General features: G+C 37.9%; 1 protein-coding gene across 9 annotated transcripts in view; it reads left to right on the forward strand.

The window, feature by feature from the left end:
* The window catches only part of PCSK5 (proprotein convertase subtilisin/kexin type 5), a 229,498-nt gene that overhangs the window by 171,732 nt on the left and 31,315 nt on the right, over nucleotides 1–26,451 (forward strand). For 8 of the 9 annotated variants that reach the window (XM_085566214.1, XM_085566213.1, XM_021541528.4 and 5 more), the window contains 4 exons: nucleotides 12,890–12,992; nucleotides 20,528–20,664; nucleotides 22,569–22,766; nucleotides 23,099–23,167. In XM_085566214.1, the coding sequence (XP_085422340.1) occupies nucleotides 12,890–12,992; nucleotides 20,528–20,664; nucleotides 22,569–22,766; nucleotides 23,099–23,167 (507 nt within the window). Of the gene's footprint in view, nucleotides 1–57; nucleotides 2,494–12,889; nucleotides 12,993–20,527; nucleotides 20,665–22,568; nucleotides 22,767–23,098; nucleotides 23,168–26,451 lie in introns of those variants that run through there. The other variant, XM_021541527.4, reaches the window with a different exon arrangement.

Below are 26,451 nucleotides of genomic sequence, written 5' to 3' on the forward strand. Positions count from 1 at the left end.
GCCGTGCTCTCCAAACCTTCAACCTCCCCTCCTTCTCTTGCTGCTACTCTCTGGAAGCCACGGAAGAGTCCTGGGCCGAGGGAGGATTCTGTATGCTGGTGAAAAAGAACAATCTCTGCCAGAGGAAAGTGCTTCAGCAATTGTGTTGCAGAACATGTAAACAAAAGGGGTGAACTGACACCTCCCAGCATCCTTCTCCTCCCGTTGACTTACAGATTAATTCATATTACTGAAAAAGGAAAAAAAAAAGAAAGAAAAAGAAAGCAAGCCACCTTTCTCCCTCTCCCCCCTGTTTGTCTGGGGAGATGGCAAACTGTTTGTTGGAACTTAAACAGAAAAACTACAACACACCTACCTTTCATAACTGGGTGTCTAGAGCTGAGCATCCAGGATCACAGAGTCAGTATTGTGTGACCAAAGCATTTGATGCCAAAATTAACATTTAACTCCTGATTTGATTTCTTGTCAACCTTAGGATTATTCCTGTTTTTTGAAGGTTCTTTTTCTTCCCTTCTTTCCTGCTTCTTTCCACTTCAAGATGTTTAAATAGTGTTTCAACAATACAACACAAGTTTACATGGATTAAAACTAAACAATATAAAAAAATTTGCATTAGTCTTTTTTTGTGCTGTATGTATTGACAGGGGGAACTTGAGTTCCTGAGGGGATCAGAAACATCATTAGTGCAGGACTAAGTTCTGCCCCTTTTCTAACACTATTTTAAAAAATGGAAAGTGCACACATTTCTGCACACATTTCTGTCTTACTTCCTCTGCTGTATGCTGTTTTTTGTATCACATGCGGTATGTATATATGTTTGCCCAAAATGTGGTTTTGGTCATATAGATTTCATTTTTAGACAGGTGGCTTATTAACAGATACACTAGGATTTTTATTTTATTTTTTTAAATTGTCAAAGCTATTTCAAATAAACATAAGAAACCCATTGTTCCTGTAGTGGACAAATTTAGAATATACTACATCTCTTGATTTGCATAAATGAGAGTAATGTATATGCTCAGAAGTCAGAAAACATTGCTAACATGTAAGAAGTATTCATAAATTATTGTTGTCTTGTAATGTTCATTTAAAAAGGGGATATTATCATACAGATATGTGGAACTGTTTAATAGTGCCCATATGTAAATGCCAATGTGACTAAATACAACAGGATGTGTTTACAGGACTGGATTTATAATTGTGCCAAATACACCTCCAGGAAAAATTGCATATAGGGCAATAAATCAGTGGTTCTCTTGGTGCCGTGATGGGCCTGATTTTAACTGCTCACAGTAGAAATTTCAGCAGGAATAGTCCTGCTAAGGCAAATGGAATTACCTCACTGTAAAATGGTCCTGAGTGATAAGAGAAGTGGCCCCAGCCTCACTCTTTTTCTACCCAGGCACATGGATGCCAGTACAAATTTCTGTTTAATTTGTCTTCTTCAGCTTCAGCATACTGTTCAAGAGACAGTCATTTCACAGAAAAGAGCAAATTGAACTTCAAAGATACTGTTTACTGGGGATAATCCTTAAAACACGCAAAGTGTCTTTCTCAGTTAGCTTTCCAAGACATACAAACAGAAAATGGATTTCAGCTGTTTAAGCATGTAAATCCTGGAAAATAAAGGGGATCAAAAATGACTGTGGATGTTTTACAAACAAACTAATTCAAACCTTTAGAGGTAATGTCCTCTTTAGCAGAGAGCAGATAAACTATTCCAGCCTGGTTCAGTATGAGAGTGCAGTCAGGTTCCTTTGGTGCCATTACAAATTTCCTGATAAACATTCAAATTTTTGCTAGTTTAACTACTAGTCTGTTACTGCCTCATTTCTCAGTATAGCGTGTTTAAATAGAACATAATGCTTTCAAAGTTTAAGTTAATATTATATATGTTATATATAAATATATATTCACTATTGAGATTTAATTATGTAATGGATTGTAAAGAATCTGTTTGGATACTTACAAATGTCTCTAACATTATTATAGAGAAGAAATTAATAACTTTGTTTTCTTTAAAAAAAATGACATTGTTATAACAAAATCCATTTTTACTGAAAAAATACTGTACATGTGTAAAATGTTCAGTTGTTATTTGTAAAATAGGGTAGTTCTGTTGTAATTGATATTGGCCAAAATCAATGTTATTCCATATTTTATTTTTTCTATTAAATTAACCTAAATTCCTGTTCTTTTGGTCTGGAAAAACATGTTGCTCCATATGTTAAACATCTTTGTTGAAGAGCATAGGTAGCTCTGCATATACAACACTTAGATACCTGGGTGTCTAATTTTATTACAGGCTTCTTTTAGTTGAAGTGGTGGAATTTATGATTGCAGAAATACCTGGTTTACATGGAGATCACTTTTTGTGTAGTAACAGTACGGCCACAACTGAACCCAGTAACAATGCTGACTTCCTCTGATTAAGAGTCTGTGATGAGTCTAATCTGTTGTGTGTTCAGGATTAAAAAGCAAAATTTGTAACCACCTGTTGGCTCAGGCAGTTAAGAAGGAGGGTTTAATCTTTGCAGGATGGTGTGGATGTCTGTTCACATGCTTGCCAGCAGTGCAGTTCAGGTCACAGCCAGAGTGCTCCTTCAACAGTGCCCATCTGTCCTTGCCAGACCACAAGGGCTCCATGCAGCTCCTTTGTCACCCCTGCAGGGCGAGCTCCTTCACTGGCATGAGCTGATGCTCTTGTTCATTTACCACGTAGTCCCACAGACCGAGTGGAGAGCAAAAGGACAATTTATCCAAGGGGTCATATATTCAGATGGCATTTTAAGCACATTTGAGGCCATGTAAAGAATTTCCTGGGGAAAAAAAAAAAAAAAAAAAAAAGACAAACACAAAAAAACCCACCAGCTCTTTTTGACCTTAGGCATCTCATTGTCACTGATCTGTTTTGACCTGGTTTCAAAACAAGGAGTTAGTTATCATTCCCACAATTTCCCTGTCTGTCCCCAGAAGCATGCATATGTGGGATAGCACATTCTTAGCCACAGTTCGGTGAGACCACACTTGGAAAAAAGGTTGCCTACAGTGCTGTATGAAGAGCTGCTTGTTTCAGTTCTCACCTCTCATTCACCTTCCAAGTGAGCAGACAAGTAAGGATAAATCTGTGTTTTAGGGTTTTAGGCTGAAAACTAGAATTTTCTGGTGTTAGCTCAGACTCTTTGATCATCTTTGTTTGTTATGCCTTAATAGCTGTTATCAGAGACATGCAAAATTTTTAAGCAGCTTAGAGCTAGTACTTGTACTAGAGGATCACTGCAGCGACAGGATTGCAATTTAAAGAAGTTAGTTTGTTCCCAGCTGCAGTTTTCTTAGGTGATTGCTCCTCCTCCTCTGATTCAATGATTAGTAGTTTGGTGTGATTAGTATTTGACACTATTGATGACACACAGAAAGGATACAGACTATTTCAGAAAGATCAGAAGATAGTAAGTATGAACAAAATCATAATTTTCCCGATGTCAGGAAAGACTGTGTATGGCATAATTTTAAATCTGCACATCAATTTCATTTTATTTGTACCACAAGTCAGAAAGCAATGACAAATTAAAGATGCCATTATAGTAAGAACATGGTATTTCCCAGTTCATATTAATCTAGGAGATCCCTTGATTTAAATGCAAATTGGACACACTTTTAGACTTTTTCATCACTAACAGTCATGAATTTTTTTAATAAAGAAAACTATGGTCAAAAAAACAACAAAAAAAAGTAGTCATACTTGCTAACAAAAGTTTACCATGCCCCAGACATGAGAACATCCTGCCTGTTATGTGGGGGTGTCATGTTATATTTCCTTTTCTGCATTGAAGTTCCAGCCTTAATCCCTTTTTAGCTGTAGTTCTTCATCTCAAGGGTGCACCAGTACTGTAGGATCAGATGCCAGAAGAGGTCAGTGGAAATCTTATGCATATGACCAGCTGTTCCTGGGACATTTGACATAGCCCCTGCCTATCCACATGCACCTATATCTATTGGCACTCCCTGCCTCTTCCTGGGGAGGCTTTGCAAAGTTCCCCTCTGTGAAGCGCAGTTTTCTAGTAAAGATTTCCCTGTGAGACCTTACAGATTACCCCAATCTCTGCTGTGATTGTAGCTTTCCAATGTCATGTCATATTCCTTGCAACTGAATCTATTGTGTAGTAGTAGGCTGCTGTTTTTGCCACATTGTCAGATCATAAGAGGTTTGACAGAGCTGTGATTAAACCTATATGTAGAAGCACTAGAGCTATCTACAGCAATTTCATCCATCACTAAATGCAAGTTACAACTGCTGATGACCAAGTGAATACTCTTAATAGCTATCTGTTACTTTTTAATGAATATATTTAATGAACTGAATGGTTGTAAGAAGGCCTATTATAAATTCAAGATTCCTGTAAAGACATGTAAGAGATTGCTTGTATGAGTCAAAGCTTTTAATTTGCAGTGCAACTTGCTGAACAATAACTGGTCTATGATGCATTACCATGCCTTATATTTATATTTGATATGCCATTGTGCTGTCATTGGTACAAAATCAACCAAGTAAAGTCTTGCCATTAGATGTTTGTGCAAGATATTTTAAGCAAGCATTATAAAAGTTTTACAGCATACAAATAATAACCCTAGGTTTTCATCAAAAGGAAACAGATGCACAACAACTTGCATGACCTTTTCCAGAATAGGAAATTCAATAAGTGGGAAAAAAAAAAATAAGGTTGAAAATATATTTTTGATTAGCATTTTCTTTACTAGGGAAAAAAAAAAATTCTGTTTAATTTTAACTACATGTCTTACTTAAACTAATTTGTGAGATTTCTGGTTTTTATTGAAGTATATGATTTACTAACACCTATCATAGTGATCTTTTGCCGCTTAAATCCTCCCCATTAGCAAGAATTAAAGAGTTGTGAGTGCAGTGTCCCTAAGAACAAACCAAAGCTCTGAACCTTAGTATACCATCCAGCCAGTGGAAGTGCAACCAACACCCACATTTCCATCACTGCTTCTACACCAAAGGGCAAAGAGGATTTGGACCTATCAAAGGCCTGGACATTCTGTGATTTCTCAGAGCATAGTAACATGAAGTCTTACTAGGATAATTGTTCTGAAGTCCTCAGGATAAAGCCAGAGAGGCTGCAATAATGTTCACCTGCTGTACAAGTGTACCAGATAACATCATAGAGTTAATGTTTTAATACCTGAGCTATACTTGAAATTATTCTGAAGAACTTCCTTTCTGGATTAAAAAGCAGTGTTTGCACATAAAAACAGAGACAATTTTCACTTCTAGAATGGGAGTTGTAGTCAAAGGAAAATATATTATGGGGAAGAAGCTCTGAGCATTTTTTAAAAATAATTCCAATAAGCAACAAATGCAGACTCTGTGTTGCACCAAAGGCTGGTCTTTGTTGGGTTTTGGCAGCAAATACATGAGCAGGTCATGTATTTGCTGCCAAAGATGACCAGGGAGCTTAGAAGAATGACCCTCATACAATCATCTATTGATTTTTCTGAGTGTTTGGGAGGTGGATTTGTTGAAGATCTTCTGGGAAACCAGCAACGCTTTTCAAAGAAAGAAAAAAAATCACTCAGCCATCAGAAAACACAGTAGAGAGCAATGAGGTGATTAAGTACCCATTTTTCCAATCAGCCTGGGAGTGGGAAGCCAGAATACTGACAAGCATTGAGTACTTGTTTACCCAAGGAGAATTAATGGCTCTATCATGCAAATTCAACAGTAACACTGACTGTTTACTGGAGCATGACTAATGTGATTTAATTATAAATCAGATAATACTGCATAACTTTGGCATTTACAATTGTCCTTGGTCTGCCCACTGCTCTCCTGATGCCTGCAGATGTTCTTTGAGATGCGGGTTGGAAGCAAAGTCTGGCTTCTGCTTTCCAATCCCCATGGATCAGGTTGATGCCAGCTGTCATGCTCATGACTATGCTAATGGACCATTCTGTGCAATGCCACTGGATAAAAATACAGAAATAACTGAAATATTAATTCACAAATTAAGTAGCCCCTTTTCATATTACAAGAGCAAGGCCATACCAAAATGAAGTTGTGTAAATGTTGGTCTTGCTGTGTCTGCTTTTAGCACAGCCTCTCTGAACACTTTCAAGGCTGAAAGGAGGATTCAAAATTAGTTCCCACTGCTGAACAGTGTCACAAAGCTTCTTTGCAGGTGTATCTGAATTAGAAGAGCTGTATCATCAACATGGAATATGTGATAAAGCGAATGTAATCTGTAATCATTAAAAAAAAAAAAATCCAGAGGTGCTTATAGCAGAGACCAGGAACCAGGGAAGATTTCAAGCAAGGGAAGATCACCAGTGTAAGTGTATTGAGGAGGCTGAACAGTTACAGATGGGGATAAAATTTAGACTTTTATACCACTAATAAAAAGATTTAATTTAATCTGCTCCTTACTTTCAAGGACATACTTGTATCTAGATCAAAGGTTTCTTTCAGGCGTTAATATTTCTTCATCTCTGCCAAAAGAGATGAAGATTAAACATAAATTAAATTAATGCAAATTAAACATAAATTGCCTTTGATTAATAGTACAAATCTATGTTACATCTTGGGACAATAGTTGGCCTGCTAAAATCTGCCCAATTATCAGCAGATGTCTGCTCATATTCTCATGAAGTTGAAGATGTCCAGTATGAACAGCATTTGCAGGAGTTTCTTAGCTTAAAATGGATGACACCACTGAAATACTGCCCAAAAACATCCAGCTCTTCCCACTTCAGATTTGTGTCTATTCAAATCAGATTACAGAAATCCTGCCGTGGTCAGGGAAGGCTCCATGTAAACAAAGTAAAAAAAATCCTTGCTTTGTAACAGAGGAGAGACACACTGTTGGTACCTTGGTTGCCTCTGATATGTGTTTTCCTCCAGCACTAAAAGATTCTACCTTTAATGTACTCCATGTGCTAATAATGTCAGCTTTACTGAAAGCATACTACATTTGGGTTTTGTATTTCACATGCAACTACCTATCTTTCCAAAGCAGCTGTGCAATAATTTCCAGTCAGGTTCAGGTGTTTCTGTTCCAGTGCCCTTTAGAAGATTGTTAGCTACTGATTTCTATGAAGAATGAGAAGTTTGCAAATATAAAACAGGAAAATTTCCAGCTGGAAAGCTCAAGAATTTGAGAGGCTGAGCATATTTTTTTCAATTGTGAATCTAAAATTTTGAGAGTGCTGTAGTATTTCTCCCTTTTTCAACAAGTGAGAAGGGTACAAACCAAAACTTTATTGATATAGATCCACAGAAATTGTTTCATTTCCCTTCCCCCTTTCTTTTGGGACTGTCAAATTTCAGGCTATAGGTGAGCAGCAGAATACCTTGCCAGGCTCTAACATAGGTGTTTGCACAGGAAAGAGGAGAAACCATGAACCTAGCCACCTTATGGTTCCAGGCATCCACATAATTACAAATGCAGTTTTAAAGCTAATTCTTTAAATACCTAAAAATTTAGTAGAACTGGAGATTTAAATGTTAAAGGTGATTAAAAAAAATAATAAAGTCTTTCTGGGGTGTGTTTATGCCCACTGAGTACGGCTGAGGCTTTGGCTCCTCAGTGGGTTTCTAACAACATTTGTATTAATACTACCTAGAAATGCGGGGAAGAAGTACACATTGTAAAGGGAAAGGAAAATCCCTTTGTGGTAGAAATAAATAAGGCAGCTTTGGCTAATGTGAATGTTTTTATTCTTCAGGGAAAAACAGAGTAAGTCAGTGGAGTCTGATAAAGGCAATTTCCTCAGTCCTTACTGTCATGATTACAGCTAACCTGAGTCTCTCTGTGTGATCTCACCTAATCCTGCAACAAAGGGACCTTCCATCTTAAAATCATTTCAGCACACAATTATTCAGGGAAGAGATGTTTTCAAGGTTCTGCTTTGTCCCTTTGGCACAAGAGGGAGATTTAGTGATTTAGGAATCAATATCCTATTTTCAGCCTTCTCATTTGTCACTGCCTAGAGCACTTCTGAAAAGAAGACTTCCCATCCTGAATCCTTCTCATCACCTCATCATAATACCCAAAAGTTTTGTCCCTTCCGTACATCTGAATAGAGAGACAGAAATTTGGACATTGTGTAATTAGCAGGAGACTGAAAACTGAAGCTAGACAAATAACTGGAAACCAGACGCAAATTTTGTACAACTGCCAAATCTGAGGGTAAAGGAAATGTCTTCATTTTGAAAATGTTACATCATGGACATTATGGCAAGATATCCTTCTGGGAGCTGTAATCTATCAAACACTTGGGAGACCTTGGGCTAAGCAAAGGAGTAATTTTAAAAAGAATCTTCAGAGTGAATTTTCATGTATTTTTATATGCAAGTTAGTTTTAGTTATCTACTTAAGATTTTTTGAATAAACGTTTCTTCAGAAAACTCAACTAGCTGATTCCACAAGCCAGACAAAAAAAATATATCACAGCCAAACATGAGATTAAGCACAGAGCTCTGTAAAACAAATTTATTTCAGTTCTCATGGCTAATGGCTGAAAAGCAATTCTGAGCAATTTTTATCTGCTTTATAACCTATAAGATTACATGCAAAGAACCCAACTATCAAATGCATATCCATATTTTCATGAAAGAAAACAAGCAAAATGGGATAAATAAGGTAGTTATTTCCATTGATTTTAAGGAAAAGCCCTTGTAGTAATGTTATAGACAATAAAGAGCATTTTAATATTGTATTTTGATCAAACAAAGTGGAGAAGTAACACATGATTTGCTGTGACTAAGTCTCACAGAGGGACTAAAAGAGAAAAGCATTTATGACAGCCAGCACATAAAACCTCTGTGCATAACTGAGAAGGATAGTCATACCTTCATCTAATTGATCTCCTGAAATATGTGCTGTCAATGACTGGCACAGGTTTTGGAAAGCGAGAGAGAAATGGTGACAAGATAAAGGTAAATTTGATGCTGCTTATGCAAATACATAGAATGACTCTGCAACTATGACAAGTGCTCCAGACTGGGACTCAGGAAAGACAGGTTCTAGTTTACTAATGCAAACTAATTGGATTATATTATTTCATCTCAGGTTTCTACCTCCTTAATTGGAGGAATAGATATTACCTCACTCTAAAAATGCATCATATGAACTAGAGCATTAAGTATAGGGATTTTGTATACGGTTAAAGGTACAACTTGAAACCTGATGTAGCCCAAATATGGAGTTAAACATTTCTAATTTTGGACACAAAGATTATACATTAAAATCTTCTTATTATGAGGAGTCAAGTCTTTTAACATATTCCTAGAATATCTCCAATTCCTTTTTTTCAAACAATGTAATAAATGTTTTTAAGCTAGGTAACAAGGTAGCAGAATTAAAACAATAATGAAAAATAAATATGGGATGATCCAAAGTGACTGATGATCATTGACTGATTGAAAGCTAAGTAAAGACACATTGTTGAGATTATTCCTCTATTAAGTATGTTAGACAGATATATATTTCTAATATAGAAAAGAAGAAAAGGATTGAGGCTTTGGCAGTCTGTATTTATCTAGATGAATTGCTCACAAGGAATTCTGGCAGATTGTTGATCTGCCCTGTGGAATAGTTTAAAAGTCTTCTTCTTTGAATTTCAGTGTTAACTCTTTGAATATCCACCAAAACCTATTTTGTTAGCATGTCAGATCTATAGTTCTAGATGTGATTTGCAATCCAGAGGGCCAAATATGTCAGTATTTTCTGGTGCACATTCTTGTAATAGTATTCATTAAAATTCTTCAGTTCAGAGCCATAGAACTGGTCTTCCTGGCACTATTCCAAGCGCAGCTGAAATGAATTACGCCACTTCCAGTGAAAGTCATAACATAGAAATAACTAAAACCTTTAAAAACTAAGTCCTTTGGCTATGTGTGAATGCATAGCTGAGGTGTATGAATTAAGAGGTTAGGTCCAGTGGATTGGAACACAGAATAAGCATACAGGTAGTGTGGGAAAATAAAGGAGAAATACACGTTTTCTAATATATATCACAAAACATAATCAGAGAAGCAATTATGTAATAAAATCACCCTGACAGATTTCCCAGTGATATAAATCCAATAGAATAAAAAACTCAAGAATCATACTGCAAAATCTTTTCAGATACTGCATTTTTTTTTCTTGTATTAATGTCCAAATATGTGTGTGTGTGTGTGTGTGTGTGTGTGTGTGTGTATGTGTATAAATACATTTTTTTAAATTTTATATATATATATATAAGTTTTGTCCTAGTTTCAGCCAGGACAAATTTAATTTTCTGTACTATCTGGGAAGGGGTCCTGGCCAGACCCTTATGTTATTGGATGCCATTTCACATCACTTTTGACAGGCAAGCAAAGGGACATGCTCTCTCCTTCCAGTGGCGAGAGAAAGGGTGGAGAACAGAACAGTCCAGTATTGTTTTATTTTCCATATCTTTTCCATATTTTCTAATCTTTTGTTATTAACATCATAGCTGTTATTGTTTTATCATCTCATTGCTGTTTCCAGTAAATTGTTTGTATCTCAGCCTGTGATTTCACATTTTTGTGTTTTTAATTTTCAACTCCATCCCTGGAGAGGAAAGGGGGAGGGGAAAGAGTGGGGGAAGGAAAGTAAGCAAGCGATATCTGGCTTAGGTAAATCTCCATGAGGTCAGAGAATTGGGGCGTAGTATTCCTAAACCATGACACAATTATATATTAAAATCTCATAAAACATTTGAGAATGTGGGATTCCATGTTGCATCCTCTGGCTAAATATCAAAAAGGCTCCAGAGGCATACATTTACCAAATCTCTTAATGGCCTGAAGGCCACATTATTTTTCTCTAGAATGTGGGAATTATAAATATTTGGTATTATGACAGATATTCATTGTTATCTGTTGCCCAGATAACACTGTTGTTTTCTGGGCAACATCTAGAAAAATTTAGAATCCTACTGAATTATAGGTTTAACAGCTTTTCTAATATTTGTTGTTTTAGTCCACTATAAAGTAATCACTCATAAAAGATGCAGTAATGCAGTTCAGAAATGCTGCACCAGTTCCATGGAACTAGTCAGTTTACACAATTCAAGTTTTGGCCTTTATGGGCATGCAAAGGCTTACATAAATGCATGGAAATGGAAACATAAATATACAGAGATACAGATATAGATGGATAACAATTGCTCTTTGAATAATGAGAACTATAAAAATATCTGAGCATGTTGGCATTCAAAGACTCTTGTTTGACCTCATCAGGAGACTCTTCATTTTTTCAGTCTGAACTTCTTCCCAGCTAGTACTAATCCCAGACCAACCTCTGAGGAGCATTGTCTTCATGGCTTATGTGGTTCTGTCACTGGCTTGTGGCTTGTCTTTTACTTTTTCCATCTCTTTAGGAGACACACAAAATATTACATCCCTGCCTACATTTTGGGTACCCCATGTTTCACCCAGGGTTGGCTGGATGTTGCAGTGGGTTTGCCTTTATAACTCTACTGTCCCCATCCCCTTAGGTATGTAAGTACTATCCTAGCTCGTATCTCATACCAGAGGTTTCAACTATTATAAAATTTTTATTGCTGTTTAATATGTAAAAACACAACCGTTAAAAACACAACAGACAGAGAACATAATTTGCAGTATTTTAGAAAAATGTTGCTCCCTACATTGTTTTAAATTGGTATAAGTTGTTGCCTGTATGGTGCCTTTGCTCTTCAAATGTAAGGAACTTCTTGCAAGTTAGAGCCAAACCCAAGTCATTCCATATTTGTGTTTTGATTCCTAAAGCTCACTATATTTGCCAGATCTGGATTTTCCAGCAGCGATGCAAGTGGAAAGAGTTGCTTGATATTGAAGTATCCATAGAAACTGCAGGTTTTATGTATTATATAGAACTTTTGCCCAGCCTCTTCCATTACTCAAGAATGAAGGAACAGCCAATTCCTTAAATATATAGACTCAGTTATAATACATTTTCCCAAAACAAATGGCATAAAAGACCCAATCTTGAGCTTTATAAAACTGTGTGATAAATCAATTTACTGTCCCCACATAATGCTTGCTGCACAGAGATAAAGTATTCATACTACTTACCAAATCTCCACCCTAAGAGTTATTAGGCATGCATCTTACCAGTTTGTACCAGTGTTTTAGTTAACATTCAGTAACTAAAGAGGCAAACTTTGCACTTCAGCAGCAAGATAGTACTAGTATATTCATGATCTGGAAATGTTTATATCTTTATCTCAGTTTTGAGATAGAAATCCATATAATAATCAAGTCAAAATAGTGCATTTTTGCACCAATTTTCAATTCAGCCAAAATTAAAGCCTATATCTTTTAGGTAGGGAGCCCAGGAGTGAGACAAAGTATGCTATAGCTAGAGGTTTGAGATGCACCAGCAGGTCTCTGGCTGATGGAAGCTTGCTCAAGTCCATCTCCTCATGTAACATGTTCACACCCATGACAGCAAACCTTTTAACCTGTAGCTTTCAATCAAGCTCAAAAGACATGACATAACGAATACTCCTCAGTAGCACTAATTTTGATGCAACTCATGAATCTTAAGAGTCTCATTGCTTCAACTGATGCAAAATAAATTAACCAAAGCAACAAAAAATCACCCTTTCTTAAATTAATGTGGAAAAGAATAAACAAACAAACAGACAGGTGTAATTATCCTGGTTTCCCAAGGGAGCCAATACTTGTTTTCCTGATGCCACAGGGAAATGTGCCTATTTCAGTAATTAAAAATAGATCCAATTCCTCTTCACCATTGTGTTTTCCAGCCTAGAAGGTTTCACTCTTTTTTTCTCTTTCTTTTTTTTTTTTAATTGTGAGAAGGTTGATCTGAAATAAACCATTTTTTTCTATCAGGCGAATATCTTGATGATTCCCAAGAATGCCAGTTGTGTGAAATATCCTGTCAGAAATGCATTGGACCTGAGTCAGACCACTGCATCAGCTGCCCACTCAGAAGGTAATTGTCTTCCAGCACCAGCGCAGTACAAAGATCTCACATTATCATCTGGAGAAGGGGCTGTATTCTTTTTAGCAGCAAATACAAAAGCAAGAAGTGTCTAGGGCAAAAAAAAATCCACGGGACTTGAGAAAGCAATTTTTATGTAAACAAAAACAAGCAATTAATGTTTGTTTGATTGTCAGGTTTGTTTGATTGTCAGCAGTGTGATTGTCAGGTTTCTACCTGAGAATGCATGTTCTTATTGCTCTATTTTACCTATAGGTAAAATAAGAAATTTATAGGTAAGTAGAGCAAATTTTACCTATAGGTAAAATAAATTTTCTTTCATTGACATCCTTTCTAAACTATAATTGCTGGAATCATAACTGGCAATTTTAACAACAAAAATTATGGCATCTGTAGCTCTACACAGCTCAAGGCATGAGTATGGATGCTGAGGCTAATCCTGGGAGATATTCATAGCACCTAAGCATCATTCTCTAACTGAGATGTTAGGGAATAGGCCAATATTTCTAACCTGCCATGAGGATTGAATAGAACAAGAAAGAAGCTTTTCCAAAGGGCTTCAAAATCAGAGGTTTATGTTTAGGTCATGTCACATCTGTTCCAGAAAGCTACTACCCATGCATGTCCTACCCATAGCTGTGCTCTCACACAAATAACTCTGGTTCTGTTGCACTGAATTGTGTTGTAGCCAGCTGACATTTCCACTGGTATGAAAGCAGGATCAGATTATCTAAGGCAAGGAAAGAAAATCCCTGAGAAGTTCTGCAGTTTGCCCTGAAAATATCTATTATATGACTATCCCAATGGTAGACATACCAAGATCAATGGAGTCCAAGCAAATTTGTAAGTGAGGAAGCATTATTAAATTCTGGTACATCAGAAATGACAGGAGAGAAAATCTGGACAGTATTCTGGACTGTGGAGTGGATTTCTCCCATTCACAATGGCATTTAAATTAGATTGTCTGTTCCTTCCTTGCAACCTATACAGTGAGCCTCACATGCAGATATTTACAAAGCAAAGAAGGAACCAAGCTGAACCACCATTATGCTGGACCACAGAAGTGTTTGCAGTAATGAGGTCTCAGAGGTCTTTTGGAAGGATATTGCTTTAACCACCATGATAAATTCTCTAAAAATTCAGAATTTTGGTATCTAAGGTTTCAAAAACCTTTTTGTGCATTATGAAAGCTGCTTGAAAAAGTCATATTAAACGGAGCAGTCTATAGTAAAAGAAATAATAATACAGAGAAACCTTGCCCAGAGGCAAGGGCTCCTTATGAAAATTCAGGGTAGATTTATTTTTATTTATTTTTATTATTTCAGGGTCAATATATTTTAATAAAATTTCTGTCAGATTGTTTGATAAATGACAATGCTGCTACCTGGGTTTATTTTGTTTTGTTATTTTTAGGGTTTTTTTTAAAAAGAAAATATATATGAAACTGTAGTTTTTTACCCAGACAACAAACTGATTATCACAAAACTCCTTGTCCATCTGTTTACAGTTTGAAGCAAGGTTAGTGACAAGATCTGAGCAGATGTTTCCCATTAGGGGTGAAATAACAAAGAGCAAGAAGAACAAGAACAAAGACCATTGTGAGAGCTGCTTGTAAGGATAGCTATCATTAGAGTTAGCACATGTAGTTGAATTAATATTTACATGCCATATAAGCATAAGTATAGCTACTTCCAGTAGCTCTGTCACATTTCTCCTTTTCTTTCAGAATAAATCTGAAAATGATCATAGCAAATGAAATTTATGAAGACATATTGCAGATATTCTCTAATGCCATTGGTTGACTCCAAGAAAACATGCCCTATCTTAATGCAATGGAAAGTCTTTTGTTGTCTAGGTGTACTCCAAGTCTGTACTATTGGCCAAAATGGCACTCAACTTCTCTAGAAACTGAATCCCAAGTCCTCAGATAGCAAAGTGATCAAAGCAGTTAAGTGTACAGGATTAAGTGACAGCCTTTCCTTTCTTGTTTTCTTAGAAAGGAGAACAGTGTTAAAATCTAGCCAATTTGTTTTATGTTCTTTCTTTCAGTAGTCTGTGAATGATGCACAAATTGATGCATTTCTATTTTTCTCCCAAGCAGATTAAAACAGTAAACATTAAGGAGCAGTGAAAAATTAACTAAAATTTTTCATCACATAAAAGGATTTGTTAGCAAATATTTAATTTCCAGCAAAAAAAAATCATTTAGCAGCCAGACACCTACGGACTTATAGATAGATGTATGTCCTGGTTCCAGCCAGGATGGAGTTAATTTTTGCAGTAGACAGGAGAGGCATGGCTAGGGCTGGGAGGTTATTCAGTGCTACCTGATTTTATTTCCAGGGGTGAGGGAAGGGGTCCCTTTACAGCCACAGAGCGTGGCATGGTCAGGTATTGTCACATAGAGGCGAGTACTGGCATGTGAATCATCCTACTGCAGTACACCTGGTCATTGGTATTCTTGCTGTTACTCTTCATTTTCTTTTTTCATTGCTGTTTCCAGTAAATTGTTCTTACTTCAACCCATGTTCCATACCTTTTGTGCCTCCAATTCTCATGTCGAATTCACCTTGGAGGAAAGGGATGGGAGAGTGAGCAAGAAACACGTGGTTTGGAGTGTTTTGGTGGCAGCACTAAATGGGGGAATTTCATTGCTGAACCACAGCAGCCTTGTTTGGCAATGAAATGTGAGCCATGAAAGGTGGAGATAAATAACAGACCTGAGCATTTGTATGTGCCTCCATATATGCTCTATATGCTTCTCACAGTATTCTGTTTCACAGGAGGGAGGAGGATCAGGATTGCTCTCTTGCTGTACTATGTGATACTAGTTTATGACATAATGACATCAAGGGAAGCGAGGGTTATCCAAATGTGTATCCAAAGCTGGTCTTCTACCCTTATGTCAGGGAATCTTCTACCCTTATCTACTTTTGGGAATACATTAATAATCATACCCAGCCTGTGGGAGAACAGGAGTGGATGATTTCCCCCATCTTTTCACCTCCCTTTTCTCCTTCAGACAGCTTGTGAGAATTTTTTATTTCCTTTGGATATTAAGGAATGCATTTCTTATTGCTGTGTCTGGTATGTCTCCTCGGTGTGGTCTACACTATGTTTAGGGTCAAGAAAGAGATTTCTAGGAAGTCCATTCAAAGATTTGCCCTGAGTGTGGGTAGATTTGAGTGACATAGAATATGGGAGAAAATGAAATTTTCTGGGGGAAGATTCTCTCTTACAATGGTTTGGAACCATTGAACAGTTGCAGGACCCTAATAAACTGACAGAATATTTGCAAGGAAAATGCTGGGGCAACTCCATAGATGAGCAACTTACTGCAATGTCCTGGATCCTGTCTACACTTTAATGGACACAGGTCAATACTAGACAGTGCCCTCAGGGAAAGGAGGAGGAAATCAGACCAACCAGCACCATGGCTACTCAAATTGCAGCTGAAGCAGAGGAACAACTCAAGCAGGTAGCAGCTGCCCCAATACTATACAGAAGTAGAAATCCAAGACCAATTCAGTTTGCTTTGTGATGAATGAAGAGGAATCAAGACCTTGTGGAAAGATTGTCCAAGATTTTGGACAGATTTGAAAGTTTCAAGAAAGTTGGAGAGTCCCATGCCCCACCAATACAGACCAGAGCCTCTGCTACCAGGAGCAAGTGCCCGACTGCATGGGAAACAGTACACACAATGAGGTGTAACCTGTGTTTTTTCCTGTGTGACTACAGAGAAGACATGAGGAAGTGGGATGGAAAACCCATCTCTGCCCTGGCAACATGGGTACCTGAGCTGAGAGGAAGAACAACCACCACAGGAAATTCTTCTAGGATAAATGCCGCTCCAGTTTCCACTGGACAAGTACCCAGACAAGAAAAAAAGAACTGATGTTACTTCCAATCCTGTTGAAGTTCTCCAGTTTATATTTACAAGAAGCAAGCAATGAGTACTCTGACCAGGCTTGAAGGGGCCCTGCCTCCAGCCAGGGGGAGGAAAAGGACATGGCCTGGCATATGAGACCCACAGGAGTGTAAGGTTTTAGTTGACACTAGTCCACAATGCATCCTGATACCATCAAGATATGTAGAGGCAGAATCCATTTCTATTCCTGGGGTGACAGGGAGAACTGGACAGCTGACTGTACTGGCAGCTGAAGTGACTCTGACTGGGAATGAATGGCAAACACACCCCATTGTGACTGGCCCAGAGGTCCCATGAATCCTTAGCAGAGATTACCTCAAGAGAGGGCATTCCAAGGACCCAAAAGTCCTTGTTGGGCTTTTGGGATAGCTGATGTAGAGGCAGAGGAAGTTAGCTGAATGCCTTGCCTCGTCTCTCAGGGGACCCTTCTGCTGTGGGACTGCTGAGGGTTGAAGAACAACAGGTACCAATCACTACCAAAGCAGTGCCCATCGATAACACCACACCAGCTGGGACTCTGTGACCCCCAGCCATGAGGCGGGGTCTGGAGAACCAGGGAGTGGACAGCAAGACTCACTCACCCTTTAGCAGTCCCCTACGGCCGGTGTGTAAGTCCGGTGGAGACTGACAGTGGACTAGCATGGCCTGAAGAAGTCACACCACCACTGAGCACCGCTGTGCCAGGTGTGCTGGAACTTCAGTATGAACTGGAGTCCAAGGCAGCAGAGTGGGGCCATCACTGACTCTGCAAATGTATTTTTCTCCGTTCTTTCAGCAGAAGAGTGCAGGCCACAATTTGCTGGAGGGTCATTTGGTACAGCTGAAGCTGCTCAGCCCGAGGGTGGAAACACATTCTATTTGCCATGGACTGACCCAAACTGAACTAGAAAAGGCAGAGACTCCACAACACTTACAATATATTGACAGCATCATTGTTTGGGAAAACACAGCAGAGGAAACTTAGGGAACAGAGAGAAGATAATTCAAATAATCCCAAAGGTTTTACCATCAAACAAACTGAGACAAAGGGAAGTCCCAAGAAATTCAATTTTTAGGAGCAAAATTACAAGAGGCAGATTGTCAGTTTCAAATGGTCAATGAAATAGCACCTATGATCACACCAAACAGCTAGAAAACCCCTTGAGTTTTCTCTAAGTGCTGTGGGTTTTGGTATGCATATTCCAGATTAAAGTCAGGTTGTACATCTGCTCCATCATGTGACAGGAAAAAACGTAGGATTTTTAGAGGGGTCTTGAACAGCTACAAGCTCTTAAGCAAATTAAAGAGGAGGTTGTCTATGCAGTAGCCCCTGGGCCAGTCAGGGGCTATTTTTTTTTACAGGTTGTAAAAAACGTGCTCCACACTGCAGCCAGGGAGAATGGTCCTTCCTGGAGCCTCTGGCAAACAGCTTCAGGGGAGAGTAGAGGACAACCACCAGGGTTCTGGAGCTGGGGACACAGCAGATCTGAAGCCTGACTGGAAAGTACATGCTGATGAAGGGGTTTGAATTGTTTTAGAAGAAGATGGTGCTGAAACATAGCTCCTCTCAGCACTCTGAATGTCAGCAAGTGGCTGGATTTCAAAGAGGAAGTCCCTTCCACACATCACCCACCATTCTACATGGAATAAGTGGATTGTGCCAATCATACCGTGATCTCAAACAGGAAACCACAGCTGCCCAGGGATCTTGGAAGCTATCATGAACTGGCCCAAAGGTGAAAATTTCATCATCAGAAGAGGAAGAGGAGGAGAAAGTGGAAAGCTGAAGATGTCCCACAATACAATTGACTGAAAGAAAATGAAAAGTAATACACTCTATCAGTAGATAGATGTTCAGTAGATCAGATGGTTCCTGACATACTGTAGGGATACATTGCAAGTGGAAAGATGCTGTAGTGTGCTGATATAACAAGCCACAAGATATTGAAGTGGTATGTCAAATTGCAAAGCTGAAAGCAATTCAGCTGGCTATACATATTGCTGAATGAGAAAAATGGCCAGCACTCTCTCTACCTTTACATTGACTCAATGAATAATAGCAAACTGTCTGTGGAGGTGGTTGGACCAATGGAAAAAGATCATTGGCAGCACAGGTAAAAAGCAAAGGCCACATGGTTAATTAACAACCATGGTTGTTCAGCTCTGCCAGCTGAGCTCACCCTGCCCAAACAAAAGCTCATGTATAGCAAGGGATAAAGTCTCTGTGGTGCATATGAGGAATGTAATGAAAGACAGGTTGAATTAGTCCTGCTTCCAGCAAAGGTAAAGCCATCCATGGGACCTGGTGGATTTGGTGGGTAGAGAGCCAGGGAAACACAATGACTTGCTCAAGGGGATTTGATATTTTGTGTAAGAACAGTCTGTAATGTTGAATTGTATAATATTTGTTGCTGAACGACACTACATACACACAGAGTATTCCATAGCTACCATGAGCAAGTATAGCCAGTTCCAGATACACCAGCTGTGAGCTCCTGATGCAGCAACCAGCTGACAGCGCACCAGCCCGCCTGCCCAGGAAGGTCTAGGATGGGTAGAAACCACGGTCTTTGACTAGATAAATTTAACAGGCATGTTTGGAGGGACAGCTGTTGACTATGGAGATTATACCTGTGCTTGTGTGTGTATGCATATATATAAATCTGTGTGTATAACTGGAAGGTGTCAGCTGGATACCTTTGTCAGCTCTGTACACAGATGGTACAGAGGTGAATCATGTCCTGGTTCCAGCCAGGATAGAGTTAATCTCTGCAGCAGGCAGGAGAGGCAGGGCTATGATTTGGATGTTTTTCTAAACTGCTGCACTGTTAGTTCCAGGGGTGGGAGAAGGGGTCCCTTTCCACGCATGGCATGGCCAGTCAGGTATTGTCAGGGCTTCCCTGTGGTTTGAGCACTGGCATGAGAATTGTTCATCTGTTGTACACTTTGTAATTGATACTGTTCCTGTTGCTGTTAATTTTCTTATTTCTTTGCTATTTCCAGTAAATTGTTCTTATCACAACCTGTGATCTTTACCTTTTGTCCATCCAATTCTCCTCTCCATCCCCAGCAGAGGAGGGGGAGGCAGGAGCAGGATTTGGAGTGTTTCAATGGGAAAACTAAATTGCTAAATACCCTTCCTAGGTCAAAACAACATGTAAGTCTAAAAACACAGCTCCTGAAGACCAATATTCAGATAAATATTTGACTTCATGCACAAGGTCATGTTACTGAAGCCATGGTACTTTTTAAAGGCAGTCTTAAAAGTAAAACAGATGGGCTATTCCTTCACAAAGACAAAGTATTGCTTTCCTTTTAGCAGGCACATGAGACCTCTGTTAGAGATTGTGATATAAGGACATCTAGGTAAAGGACCAAAAAGTGATTTTTCTCAGAAAAATATTTCAGAGAAAAATCATCTTTGAAGTCTAAGATTCATGTTCAAAACAATTTTCATATAGCAAATATTATGAATAAGATCAAGAAAGCAAAGTCTTGAAGCTCAAGGACTTGTAAATAAAGTGAGAGAAGAATTTATTGAGTTTTTTTTCAGTTTTCTTTAGAATAAAAGAGCAAATTGTAGCTAAATTGGTAATTATGTCTCTGTCTTCTTTAAAAGGGTCTTTGATGATGGCCGCTGTGTTATGCAATGTCCCAGAGGAAAGTTTGAATTCAAACAGCACTGCCACTTGTGCCATCACACCTGCTTGGACTGCAGTGGAAGTGAACCTAACAAATGTACCACTTGTGGAACAGGTAAGCAAGGTTTCCTTTTGCCAGCTTGCCCTTGGCCTCCAATTTCCCTTTCCCCTCAGTTCTCAAAGGCCAGTTGTTAGATCCAATAAAATGAGTAGTGCTTTTACTACCAATTTGCATCATAATCTTCTTGTGACTCTGAAGGGAATTGGAACTCAACTTTTTTTTAAGTACAAGAAAACACAATTCTGTATTGTCCTTTCAACTTAATGCATTTCCCTTGGTGTTTTTTTCAATAGGGGCTATGTTAACATAAACGAGGGAAGAAAAAAAGAAAAAAGGGACAGAAAACCTACATAGCCTGCTTCTGGAAAAGAAAGCTTTATACATGCTTCCCCCACCCACCGCACAGGATGTGCATACTGAAATGGAGCCAGTCTGCTCAAGAAGGCAGGAAGCCAGGCTGCTTTCCTAAGCATCTCTCATCTAGGGAAAGGCTAAGAAACAAGTGTGGTGGGTTCCACTGGAGATTGCTGTGTACCTACAGCTGAATAAACAGGGTTTGCAAAGAGAAGCTTATCACCAACACATATTTTTATAGATCTTAGTTTGAAAGGAAGGCTAATGTAGCTAATTTTGTGGAAATTCCAAAAAGCCACTCTTTCCCTTCTGAAATTCTGTTTAAAAAATATTTCCTATTGTCTCTCTAATACCTGATTAGGAAAAACCTGAGGCCATTACCTACAAGTATATGCAACTAGTCTGAACTGACTAGTTGGAAATGAGTATTTAAGATGTAATTTATAATAGAGAGTAATTTTTTATGAGCTGTGTTCTGAGGGTTCACAATAGATTCACAGCTTTTTCATTTCAATTGCTACTTCTGTTTCAGTCCTAATCAACAATGGCACGGACTTTATTTAGTAATAAATGTCTAAACTACAAGCAAACACTAATATGGCTGCATTAATTAGTTGTACTGATGATGACACTGACTTTCTCACTTTGGGAAATGTGACTCAGTAGATGAAGTTTTCAAACGGTACTTCAGGTCTAATGTGAGACCAAGTTTGTAAAATTGTTCTCCATGTCTGTCCCTTATGGAGGACAGCAAGATATATTTCTGTGTTTCTGTGAATCAATAAATTAAGATGCTGATGAGACTCACACCCTAAGGAGGCAGGATAATTAAAGATTTGCACATGAAAAGTAAAAGAAATAAAATTCAGCTTGTGCTATGGCACAGCATTATTGGCTATTATAGCTGCTTTCTCTGTATTCTCAAAAATAAATTCTGGTAAGCAAATTCTTGCTCTGCAGTTAAGGCAATGAAATACACTTAGCACAGTTATATGTATAATTTCCATTGTAGGGTAACTGATTAGAAATCTCTCCACGCTGCAGCACATGGCACATGAAGTTATATGTGTTTCACAGGTCTGACTCAGCAAGATTTGGAGCAGGGGACCTCCCAATTTTCAAGCATTAGAGACTGTGCTTTAATAGATAGTGGCTGCACATCTGCTATTTAAATTCAAATCTAGATGATTCCACTAAATTGAGGATTACAATTTAATCTTCTAGGGACACAGATTGACTCTTTCCAAAGGTGAAGTGGGCCACTTTGCTTTACAAATAATAATTGTACCTTTGCATGTACAATGCATTACAAATACTTGTTTGTCCTCTGCAAGAGAAAAATCTTGATTTTTTTTTTTTTTAATTAGACTGACGGATGCAAAGAGTAATTGTTCTTTATCTTGACATTTTTACATGCCATAAATCCCTAGGAATGTGAAAAGTTTGATATCCTGAGGATTTTATACATCTCATTTGGTGTAAAACTGTAAGATTTAGCAGTTCTCTAGTGTCTCTACTGCAGCACTACAACTTCATAAAGCTCCTTCCTATATCCCAAATGCCCTCTGTAGCTGACAACTTTTTCCTGTTTGCTTGCCACACAGACAGAAGAGGGGTGGAACGTTTCCTGTATCATGGGCAGTGCAGAGACAACTGTCCTCCAGGTCACTACCACTTGGAACATTCCTGTGTGCCTTGCCCTGGCCACTGTGAGGTGTGCCTGAACTCCAGCCACTGTAAAAGATGTTTCAGAGGCTACTACCTTACTCAAAATATGTGTCAGAAGCATAGTTGTAGAGAAGGTAAGCATCCTTCAGTAGGAGATAACAAATACTTGATGGGAATTGTTACAGAAATCTGTAAGCATATTAAAAAAAATTTGAAATACATAGTCAACACACCTGAGCCTGAAGTCCTCAAGCTCCAGTTCTGATCCTCTTTTAGTACCATATTATTGTAAAGTAAGAGTGTTTTCCTCAAATTGAGTGGGTTATGCAGAAATGAGAAAACAAGTTTCTATGAGTCTTTCTCTTTTTTTTATTTGAATTGAGTTTATATCCAGGAACCTTGCTGAATGCTTCCAAATGTTGCATTATCTAGAATTAACCCAAAAATGATGATTTGGAAAACACAGGTGAAGTGGGAGATCCTGACTCCGAAGACTGCATACCGTGTTCAGATGGATGCCAGAACTGCAGACAGGGTAAATCATCCCTTAATCAACTTTATTGTGATTCTTAAGTAGGGAAAATACAGTTCCCCTCACTCTTGTCTTTAGCTTAAGTGCATGCTGCTGAGCAACTTGTCATTGGTGCAGGTGGCTTCTTACCAAGTAAATTATATTCTATACTATATTTATTTTTGAAATAAATTTCTAAAATGTATATTCAGCATAAATAAGAATAATTTTCTAATAATTTAGCTATTAACATTTGCAGAACTTTTATTTGTTCCTGTTTGAATGCCACACTTAGACTGAAAGATTTACTGACTTTCTAAAGCTATTAAATACTAAACTATTAGCAGACCCAGAATTTTCTACACCTCAAAACAGATTGCTACCCTGTCCTTTTTCTTCAAGGACATAGACATAAGAACGATCTTTACATTTCATTCAAGAGCAAGTTATTGCAATAACAATGCTGCTGCCCTAAAAAATTCTTTGTCTACATTTCAAGGTTGGCGCAGGCTAATTCATCCATGTGCAGTTCATTTGGTGTTCCTGTGAAACAAAAAAGAGAGGAAATATGCTGAGTTGAAAACGCAACCAGCAGTTTAAATAAAATAAAAAGAGGGTTTTGAGATTCAGGTGGAATCTCAGCTTCCACATCACAAAGTGCTTGTCATGTGGCTGTTGCAGCTGCCCTACAGTTTCAGGGGGTTCTCATCCTACTGGATATTTCCCTGGATATCTAGAGAAAGTGAGAGTGTTAGTAAGAGTCAGCAAGTGCAGTGCATGCAATCATGGGTGAATGCTCAGAGTCCTGTGGGAGTCTGTTAAAGGGGAGTGGCACTCTCCTCCAGGCAAGCACAGATTCTGCTTTATCTTTATATCTGCTTTATCTTTATCTTTATGTTCCAGAAGTCAAAACCTTGGGTGTGAAAATATACCCTTTCCATAAAAAAGACATCCCTCATATTCAGAGCTGCCATCCATGGTTCTGACATTCTCTGGATTTAAGTTACTAGTTCTGCAAAATTTAGCACAGTATTGGCATGCCATTTCTGCAACAAATTCTAAGCCACAACTGCCTGTCCAGCTCTTTCTCTGGCTACACTAACTGGCATACCTAATTTACCGTAAGGATTTTCATCACATAATTCCTTCTTTTTGACAGTTGTCTGATCTAGTATGTAATACCATACAAAATTTCCTGTGGCGCTGGTGACCAGCCATTCTGTGTGAATTCAGGCAAGCCTAAGTATTTGGTCTGTGACTACAACTGCCCCCGTCAATACTGCTGAATGAAAATATGATTTTAACATGAGTACAATTACACTGTGGTCTCCTTTTGTATGGTGTGTTATCCAGATTCATGGCAGCAGCCTGCTTGGCCGAGGGGAGGAGAATTTAAGGGAAAGTTCATGTTTCAATACCTATCTTTATTGGTGCTATCAGATGTTACTTTCCCATGCTAATATTTCCTGTGTTTTTTACAGTGATTGTGACTTCAAATTATTTGTTTTTCTTCTGAAACTGTGTAGTGGCAGTAGGTGTTTTGAATTAGGTAGATATTTAATATGTATGAATAGCAACTTCTTAAAAAATATAGTAATTTCAAGTGACTCAGAGGAAGATTTTCTTTGTTATGAACTTAATAGATGTGCACAAGGAGACTGAAAGGCTGTTCATGGTCAGCTGGCATCCAGATAAAGGGGCTGTACTCATTTGCCTTTTTCCTGGGAGGATCACTGATCTCCTAAATCTTAGTCATCCATAACATTCATTACATACTTTCAATTTCTTGCACTCAAAGGTCTGATTTAAAAGAGAGCTTTTAAGAGCTTCAATGATCAATAGAATGGATGCAGGTAAAACAAAGGCTGAATTACTTTTCACTGCTGTGTAAAGTCAGAAGTATTAAGATGCCAGAGTTTATTTACAGGCATTCTATTAAGGAAAGTCTTTGGTGCTTATGATGCACATAATACTGAGAGTCAGAGATTGGTTTGCTGTTCTACCTGGAAAAAAAGAACAGTAGTGGCCTAAAAGCACACACCTTAGCAGAATTTGCAAACTATTTGTAAACTATAATGTGTTCTTGAAATAAATCAGAACCTGTAAGCTTCAACTTAAAGTAAGTCAGGTAGCTATGGTAGATACCTGTATCTATCTACATTGTATGGCAAATATTTGCTTGTATTTTTACTCTTGACATTCAATGAGTTTTCAAGCATATCAACAACTTCATTCATAAATAAGTTAAGTACAGTAATGGCTTTCTCATGTCTAATCAGAAAGCTGATGCAATTAGAAACTTGTAAAAAAAATCCTGAAAAGCAAAAACTTTCAGGCTTGTCTCCGACAAGAAGGTTATTATTTTGCAACCTCTAGAGAAATTACACTGCCGTAAATATAATTTAAAATACTAACATTTCAAGATGAGAAAATAAGGAATGTGCTACATTTAGTTTTACATCTTCATAATCTTTCTACAGACTCCCCTTTAAAATTAAGTGGATGCTGGAGTGTCTTGAAGTCTCTTTGTCCTATCTTCCCTTTAACACAATTGAATAATTTATTCTAGGAACTGTTGAGAAGGTGTAGGAAAATTTCAATGCTATGGAAATTTCAGATAAAACTGCAGTGGGGAAAAAATAGAATGTAGTAATCATAGCAATTGGAATAAAAATGTACATAGTTCACATACTGAAAAGTAGTTGTTCATATGTACAACTGCAAATATATTTTGTGCATATTTATGGATCCTCAGCTGACTGAAGATCATTCTCTCATAGAAAACCATTCAGCACCTGCTCCTTTTGAAGTGCTTTAAGATTCTTCAATATAAACTTTAAGATGTAAAAATAATTGCTTTCTTCAGTTTATACTGAGCACAGTGTCACATACAGAAGTTTTATTCAAATTAAATTCTAAACATTTTAAACCAGCAAAATGCAAATTATTCTCTTACAAAGATTTTGATATTTTTTCTCTTTTCTTGTAGAAAGAAGTCTAGTTTTTAGGAGGAATATATAATCATATTAAGATAACTGAACTCCTTGTTTTCCTAAGAGCTTGAAAGAGTTTTGCTCAAAAAAATCATTTTCACAAGACACCAAGTAATAGATCAAACCACCACTGCTGTCTCTGGCAATGTTGTCCTTCTTTGCAAAAACAGGAAAATTAATGCCATGCCAGACATGCCAGCAGAATACAACAAATCTGCATGGGCAGTCTCTCTTTTTGATCAGTAATGACACTACCTCCAGATTAAGACAGAGGTATCATACTTCCATTATTGTTTCATACTTTGCATCCCTTAT

The sequence above is a fragment of the Lonchura striata genome, chromosome Z (assembly GCF_050655825.1).
Source record: "Lonchura striata isolate lonStrDom1 chromosome Z, ASM5065582v1, whole genome shotgun sequence".
Lineage (NCBI taxonomy): Eukaryota > Metazoa > Chordata > Aves > Passeriformes > Estrildidae > Lonchura > Lonchura striata.